Genomic DNA, 9,146 nt, shown 5'->3' with positions numbered 1-9,146 from the left:
TTTTATCTTTACTAATATTTTTCTTATGGTTTTGGGTCACTCTTTTTTTTCAACCTTGAGAACACCATTGGGCCCACCACCCAAATTGTGCAGCTCTGCAACTGCATCCCTGCCCATCCTCACCTTTCTGCCCCCAACCCTCACCTCCTTGTACCCCCATTATGTTTTTCCCAATTAAAAAAAAGAAAAAAATACCACCATTTGGGGGGGTATGTACTTTAATGTACACTTGTACATCAATGACGACCAAGTGGATTCTCTAAACCCCTCCCTGTTTTCAGAAGGACTGTATAGAAACTGTGTCAAGGATGTGACATTATTAGTTTATAGGAGGATCGAGTTGGGGTAAGGACTCCCCAGCAGCTGAGAGTCTCTCTGTCCTAGTGCTGGTGCTGGTGGTCCAAGGGGCTCTTATTCTTTGGAAGCCATGTGAGCCATCAGGCCAACCACCTAGTTGCTGTAGCCAAATTCATTGTCATACCAGGAAACGAGTTTGACATTGTTAAGCACAATGCCAGCCCAGCATGAAAGGTGGAACAGTAGATGTCACTGTTAAAGTCACAGGAGACAACCTGTTCTTCAGTGTGTCCCAGGATGCCTTCTAGAGGCCTTTTTGACGCCTGCTTTACTACTTTATTGATGTCCTCATATTTGACAGCTTTCTCCAGATGGCAGATCAGGTCAGATCCACTCAGGACTGAAACGTGGGTGAGGGTCACGAAAAGCCATGCCCAGTAAGATGATCTTGCCCACAGCCTTGAGCAGTGCCAATAGATGCAGTGATGGCATAGACAGTGGTCATGAATTTCTCTATGATGCTAAACTTGTCATGCATGACTTTGCCCAGGAGGCCAAGCAATTGGTGGTAAAAGAGGCATTGCTGACAATGGTTCATGCCCATCACAAACATGGGAGCATTGACAGAAGAAGCAGACAATCAGGTGTTGTGAAGACACCAGTCAGCTCCACAATATACTCAACACTTGCTTCACCCCAGTTGATGTTGGCAGGAACTCTTTGCTGTTGATGACAGGCTTCCCATTTTCAGTCTTGATAATACCATAGAACTGGTCATGGGTGGAATCAATAGACCATGTAGTTGAGGTCAGTGAATGGGTCGTTAATGGTAACAGCATCCACCTTGCCAGAGTTAAAAGCAACCCTGGTGACCAGGCATCCAATTCAGCCAAATCCCTTTACTCTGACCTTCACCATTGTGTGTCAGGGATGCACCTGAGGCTCTGTATTGAGGAGTAGAGAATCTCTTCAGAATCTACTGATATCATGCAGGGCCATGGGTCCAAAAATGTAGTAACTTTATAAATCTGATTTCCCCATTAAAATTGTTGTTACTTGAGAAAGGTTGTAATTAACCATTTAGTGACTTTCTTAAACTGTATTTGCAGAGCATGTATTCCATTTAAAGTTTCCTCTGGCCTAGTGATACAGAGTTATGCTGCCAAACCAAAGATATGCTGCTGCTCCTGGGCAGAAAAATAGTGTCCTATGTGATTTACAACCTCTAAAAAATCCACTGGAGTCTCAGCTACGAGTTAGTTCTGACTTGATGACATATATAACAACAGCAGCATATTCCAATCATGTCATCGAAGTCTGTCTTCTCTGCACTCAGTCATACAAACTTCACAGAAAGATGGATAAGCCCTTAAAACTGTTGATGCCAGAGGACCAAGCTCAATTTTCTGAACTTCTCCATTGGGGACCATCAGGCTTCCCAACTATGAAAACCTACAACAGATAGCCACTTTAGGAATGAGGCTATATCCACACGTCTATGATTACATTTATATATGTGGAGTTACCGTTCATTTGCACATTTTGGCTTCCCAAAAAAAGTTTAGCTACATTATTTTTTTTTCCCTTTGGTTGATGATATAAGTGTGAGATTCCAGAATTCCTTTAAATGTTGTTTTGGCACATGGACTAGCCTCTTAAACATCCTGTTCCATCATTTTGACCGGGAAATGGCTATTCAAGAGCACATTCTGTGTGCTACGGATAATAAGTGCTTCTGGGTTTACTTCTATGCATTTTCACTAGACAGAACTCGAAATATTAAAAATGTTTATTGGAAATTTTTTTAAATAAAATTTTTATTTTATACTGGTTTCTTTACAACGTTCATTTACATTGTTTTTCACATCAGATCTTTCCTATTTCCTTTACCCACCCCTCCACCCATCTATTGGAAATTTTAAAAATGAGTGTTTAGAGAAACTGCTTCTATTGTTTTATTCTATTATTTTTTTCCTAAATAGAAATATTATTATACAGTTTTACAAAATGTGATATTATAACAAAAATAATTTATTCTCTTCAATCTAATTATAAGCTCAGGAAGTCTAGGGTTGGTCATTGTACATTCTTGCTTAGCAGATAGACATTTAACATATTTGAGTATGAATTAAACTTGATGTTGTAAGTAAACTTAAATCATAGGTGGGCTACATTGAGTGTTTAATCTATGGTAGCTTATTTTTAAATGACTTTATAATTTTCCAAGTTTAAAATACCCTCAATTTCCCCCATCCCTTTTTTTTATAGAATTGAGGAAGATGCTCCAGCTCCTTCTACCTCTACAGATAAGGTGGAGAGGTAAGATTGTCTAAATGGAAAAATTAGATTCACATATGAAATACAAAAACTGTATGCCTTGATGATAGTTGGTCTAATTTTTTAAATTATACTAGTTTATTAACAGAATTCAAATAGTCTCATTTTTAATGTTTTTTTTTTGCACACAACTAAAACATTAAAATTAATCTAGGTGAGTTATCTATCTTTATGATTGGAATATAAAATTTTGAAACAGAGAAGACTTATAGTTTAAAATACGACCTTTGTGATAGAAGGGGATCACCTGATGTACCATCCTTATACTTCCCAACATACAAGAGCCTGTTGTGGCAGTCAGCCTGGTTGAAGGTCTTCCTCTCCTTCACTGACCCTCTACCCTTTGTAACATCATGGCCTTCTCCTAGGAATAGCCCCTCCTAGCAACATGTCCAAAGTATATGAGGCAAAGCCTCATCATCCTTGCCTCAAAAGAGAACTCTGGCTGCACCCTCTCCAAGACATACCTATTTGTTCCCTTGGCCAGCCATTTAAACCTGTGTCGCAATATTGAAAGGTGCTATAAGCAACATACTGAATGACCCAGAAAACAGATGGAGGGAATACACAGAATTACTATACCAGAAAGAACTGATCAACACTGAAAAATTTCAGGAAGTACCATATGAACAGGATCCAGGGTAGGAAGCTGACGTGTCATTGAAGGCATTGACAAAAAATAAGGTCCCAGGAAGTAATGTGATACCGATTTTCCAGTTAACAGATGCAACACTGGATGCGCTCACCAGTGTGTGCCAGAAAATTTGGAGGATAACTGTCTCATCAATAGATTGGCAAAGGGTTCTCATTTCCTAAGAAAAGTGATCCAACTGAATGTGGAAATTATCGAACAATATGATTAATAATCACATGCAGTCAAAGTACTGCTGAAGATCATTTAAAATGGCTGGAACAATACCAAGATAGGGAACTGCCAGAAGTTCAAACAGGATTTAGAAGAGGCCATGGTACCAGGGCTGTTATTGCTGATGTCAGATGGATCCCAGCTGAGAGTAAGGAATATCAGAAGAGTGTCTGTTTCTGCTTTATTAACTGTGCAAAGGCATTTGACAATGTGGAGCATAACAAGGTGTAGCTGACATTGAGAAGAATGGGAATCCCAGAGCACGTAATTTTGCCCATGTGGAACCTATACCAGGACCAGGAGGCTATTGGGCAAATGGAGCAGGGGAATACTTCATGGTTTAAAATTGAGAAGAGAGTGCAAGCAGGCTTGTATTCTCTGCATATGCATATAACTGCATATATATATCTGCTTTAGAGTGATGAGCTTAATAGACTGGTTCTGACACTCCTACTATTATTTCCTTGATACAGTGACAAAATGGAAGTATGGATTAAACACATACTAGGTATGATGTTTGACAGACGTTTTCTCCAAATTGAGTATAATAACTTCAGTGACTGATACTATCTGTTCTCTGGAAAATTTTTACAAAGTTTTTTTGGAGAAATACTGAACATTGTGAACTTGAGATAGTACTTCCATATTTATGTCTCTCTTCTTGGTGAAATTGATATTTAATGTAGTTTTGAGAGAAGATGATTTATAAGCCAGAATAAGGAATATTTGTATAAATTGAACAGGTATTTTCCAAGTGACTGCTATGTATTCTCAGGAGTAGGAAATTTATTCTGAATATGTGACATGTTAACTTTTTTAAAAAACTTTTTAATGTAAAAAACAATTTGAAAAATTATCTATTGGTTTCAGGGTTTGAAAGTTTTTGTCAGTTCTTTCAGCTTGATAAATGACCAGATTTTTTACTTTCTAACTCCCAATTCTGTGTTTGCATATTTTGTTGTAATATTTTGTCATTTTAAGCCGTATTTTAAAATCTTACCTTTCTAGTTTATCATTCTTTACTTTCGTTATTGTCAATTCTGGGAGCAAGTATCAATCTCTTCTGACATCCACTTTGGTCTTTCTCTCATGGAGAATGTCTTTAAATTGAGATTATATAAACTCTTTGTCATTATTTGCTTATTTCCAATGAATGGTTATACAAATTCAGTCATGTGATCTCTGGCCTTATGTCTATAACTAAGGTCATATTTTGTGGGTACTATTTTTTCAAACGTGTGCATTCCACTCACCAGTTATTACTGCATTTGATTGCATGTTCACTCTGTTTGGGTTTGCAAAAGAAGTTGAGACTGAAGGCATTGACCAAAAAACAATGTTCAAATATTGGTAGAATACAAGTTGAAGTGTTTTTCAGTAAGCAGAAATAACCCTGGATGTATTCACCATTTAATGGCAAGAAATTTGAAAGACTGCTACCTAGCCAACTGACTAGGAGAGTGCTATATTTGTTCCCACTCAAAAACTAGATAATCTGGGAGCTCTGGTGGCACACAGTTCAAATCAACCAGATGCTCTGCTGGAGAAGGAGGGGCAGTCTCCTACTGTGTCAGTTGGATCTTAACAGTATACAACAAGAAAAACCAACACAACAAAAAGTAGATAATCCAACAATGCAGAAATTAATGTACAATATTGTTTATATCGCACAAGTATAATCTTGACGATTAAGAAACAGCTAGGACATTACATGGATAAGGAATTTTAAATTCTTGATGAAGACTGTTGAATATGATTTATTAATTTATGAATATGACATTGAATTTTGATACTGGGAATTGTGGAAAGAACAAACAAATTTGTGGAATGAGTACAACCAGTGGTGTGCTTGGTTTTTGTTTGTTTTAAATTTGTGTGTGTGTGTACCGTTAAATTAGATCTGACTGTTACAGGGGGAGATTGTCCCTCTTTCTCCATCAGAGCATCTGGTGGATTTGAACCACGTACCTCTGGGATTGCAGTGCAGCTTCTTGCCACTAGAGCTTACCACAACCAGTGGCTTTTAGAGGCCAGGATAGTCAAATTTTGTGTCACATATTTGGAATATTGTCTGCAGTTTTCGTCAGTCCTTGGAAAAAGTTGAGGGTCAGTGAAAGGACAGGACTCAAGAGGTGCATTGCCACAATGAGTACCACAGTGGGCTTGAGTATGGCAAAAGTTGTATAGATACTGGACCAGGATAAGGCAAGGTTTTGATCTAGTGTTTATAGGATCAACTGTGAGTTGTAGTTGACGGACTTAACATCATCATAGGCATGAAGACACAAAGAAGGAACTTCCTGTAGAACTGTAGAACTTTATGGAGAGAGGTTGGCCTTTGTGACACTACATTCAAACTTCTGGCTTCCAGAATTATGAGAATAAATTCTGTTAAGCCACACAATTTGTGATACGTAATTAACAGCAGCCTATGGAAACCAATAAAATATGTAACCTTTAAAGATACATTAACAAATATTAAGTGTGATTTTGCGTTCTACTGTACACATGATAGTAATCCTAGGTGCCACTTAAATATGCAATAGAGCTTCAGGGGTGAATATGATCAAAAAAGTTGACAACTGCTTATCTTCATTTAAGGACAGTATCTCTCTTCTTGTTCATGAATCTCATCTCCATCTCAAAAATGAAGCCCAGTTCTTTATTCAGCTTAATGATACCCTTCTCTTTACGTCTACTCAATATTATTTCCATTAACCGTTCAATATTGAGTTCCATATATATTTCTTAACTGTTTTCTTAACTTGTTTTTCCCTGTTTTAGATTGCAAAACATCAGAGTTGCTTTTTTCCCCCCACATTTTAACAAGTAGAAAATGTTATTTTATAACTGAGTATGTTATGCACTCTAACCTTTATTTTTTTTTGTTTTTATTTTTTTTTTGTTATGACATTTTGACAATCAGTTGCTTTTAATTTTATTTCTATCAGTTTTTCTAAAATGGTCTTCCAGTCCTCAATACCATCCTTACTCCTTTACTTAGTAGTCTCTGCCTTCTAAGCTAACCTTTCTAGTAGTGTTTAGCTCTATTTATCACTCATCCTCTCTTGTCTCTAAACTTTTGAAAGCTCCTTAGACTAATTTTTAGGGCCTTTTATTTATCAGTACCCAATTTTTAGGTCATGTTCCCCAGTGCAAACTTATCTTTTTAATCACATGACTCCCCATCTGTGTCTTTAGACAGACCTATCTCTTGAACCTCTCTACCTCAACATCTTAAAATAATGTGACTTTAGGATTGTTGGTTGACTCAGCAACAACTTATGTTATTCAGATGACACCTTGCTTGCTGAAACTGAGGAGGACCTAAAGCGGTTGCTGCAGAAGGTTAAGACAATGATTCTCACTACTACTGGTTCAGTTGGCAGCACCGTGATGGATGGAGAAGAGATTGAGATTCTTAACAATTACAACTTGCCCAGGTTCACAATGAACCACTCTTGTTACCAGCAGATAGGAAATCAGAAGACAAGTTGTGTTGGGAAAATTGGCTCTCCAGAGTACTGGAGAACAATGATGTCAGTCTACAGACTATAGTTTGCCTATTCCAGACCATCAGAGAGTTGGACAGTGACTAAAGATGATAGAAGAATTGATGCCTTAAAGTTATGATACAGGGAAGAGTCAAGAAAACAAATAGGTCCGTCTTGGAAAGGGTTAAACCAAGTTTCTCCTTGGAGGCTTGGATTTTGAAGCTTCTTCTCACATACTTTGGGCACATGGCCAGGAGGGACTGGTCCTTGGAGAAGGACATCATTCTTGGAAGAGTAGAGGGACAACGCAATAGATGAGGACCTTGGATGAGATAGATTGATACAGTTAACTGGGACAATGGGGGTGGTGTGAGAATCATTGAGACTGGCTCTGGACAGGGCAGGCTTCAGAGCTGCTGTACATAGGATCTCTGTGGGTCACAGGCAACTCAAAGGCACCTAACAGCATCAATACTACATGAAGGGAGTTTTGGCTGCAATCCCAAAGGACATGGTTCTAATCCAACAGTTGCTTCTTGGGAGAAGGATAGGTAATCTCCTCCTGTACGATTAATTGCTTCTGAAAACCCACTGTAGGGTCCACTGTGGGTTGGTTCCAACTCGACAGGACATAATAAGAATACTAAATAACTGATTCGTCTTTTTTACCTACTTTTCTCTCGGTTGACTTTACCTCAGTAAATCTAAAATTGTTAATCACATATCCTATATTTGAGTCTGTCGTGTGAATTCTGAGGAGCCCCGGTGGCATTGAGGTAAGGAGTTGTCCTGCCAACCCAAAGGCAGACTATTTTCAGCCTCTGAAAGCCCAGTAGGGGCAGGGGGGTGGGGTCAGCAATGAGTTGGTTTAGACTGCACAGTACTTGTAGTAAGAGTGAGATGCTAATTCTGCAGTTTTATAAATAAACTTGGGGAAAGTTGTGTAACCTCTCCTACATTTTTTTCCAATCTGTAAAATGGGAAGTAATATTTTAATAGTTTGAGCTGATAACCAGATGCCATGATGATGTGTTGGACTTATCACTGAAAAGTTGATTCGATGGAGGAACTTGCAGATTGTTTCAAACCCAAAAATGTGTTTCTGCTTATTTAATTACCTCAGAACACACTACCCTGTACCCTTTAATAATTTCCTGTAAGCCCCCCCTTTTCTAGGCATCTATTAATCTGCTTTCTATTTGTAGATTTGCCTATTCTGGATATTTTTGATAGTAGGAATTGTAAAATGTTGTGTGTCTGCTTGCGATCAGTAAAATATTTCCAAGATTCTTTTAGGTTGTAACATGTTCTAGTACTTAATTCATTTTTTATACCTTAATGTGGAAGACCTCCAGTAAGATAGATTGACACAGTAACTGTAACAGTGGGCTTGAACATTTAATATGTTTATATTGCATATTTGATTAGCCATTCATCTTTTGAGGGTATTGGAGTTATTGCAACTTTAGCTATTCTAAATAATCCTGTTACAACCATTTATGAACAAAGTGTTTAAATATTTGGTTTTGGGGGGAAATAAATATTTGGTTTTTACTTCTTTGAGGCATCGTCTGTGCTTAGGAATGGAATTACTGGTTAGTGGTAATGTTTAAATTAGTAGGAAATTGTTAAACTGTTAAACTTCACCACATACACTTACCATTAATGTAGGGAGGTAGCTCTGGCTCTGTGGAGCAACAGATCTAGTTCAGCTTTGTCTCATGTTGGTCTTTGGTTCTTCACCCCTTTTGGTGCTGGTTGTTGGTGGTATTTGGGTTGAGTACTGGCTAGTTCTGTCTTGAGGGTGTGGTATGTATGTATATATAATAATCCTGTAGACTACTTCTCTGGGCCTTTGGTTTCTTTCTCTATTGTTTCACAGAGGTAGAAATAAATAATTGTATCTTAGATGTAAAGATTAAATATAAACAATTAACATGGTTACCATAATCATGTATTTTAAAAATAAAGGCATTGGCAGAGAAACCATAGCTCTGTTGTGGCCCAAACCATGTCAGTTTTCTACATAAATTTTCAGATCAGTTTATCAGTGCAAAATGTCCTCAAATTCTTAGGGGAAATGGTTTTCATTGCCCCTCTAAGGTACCAGCCACCTGCCCTAGGAATATAATGCTACTGATAACTTAGCCCTG

At 37.9% G+C, this 9,146-nt stretch overlaps 1 protein-coding gene across 1 annotated transcript in view; it reads left to right on the top strand.

The window, feature by feature from the left end:
• NASP (nuclear autoantigenic sperm protein (histone-binding)) overlaps positions 1-9,146 on the top strand; it is a 44,484-nt gene that overhangs the window by 23,096 nt on the left and 12,242 nt on the right. The window contains exon 2 of the mRNA XM_006898987.1: positions 2,566-2,616. Coding sequence (XP_006899049.1) covers positions 2,566-2,616 — 51 coding nt within the window. The remainder of the gene's footprint in view (positions 1-2,565; positions 2,617-9,146) is intronic.

Source organism: Elephantulus edwardii, unplaced genomic scaffold (genome assembly GCF_000299155.1).
Source record: "Elephantulus edwardii isolate Elephantulus edwardi_28Jun2011 unplaced genomic scaffold, EleEdw1.0 scaffold00243, whole genome shotgun sequence".
NCBI classification, from domain to species: Eukaryota; Metazoa; Chordata; class Mammalia; order Macroscelidea; family Macroscelididae; genus Elephantulus; species Elephantulus edwardii.
The sequence above is the reverse complement of the archived record's forward strand: the minus strand, read 5'-3'. Positions and strand labels throughout refer to the sequence as shown.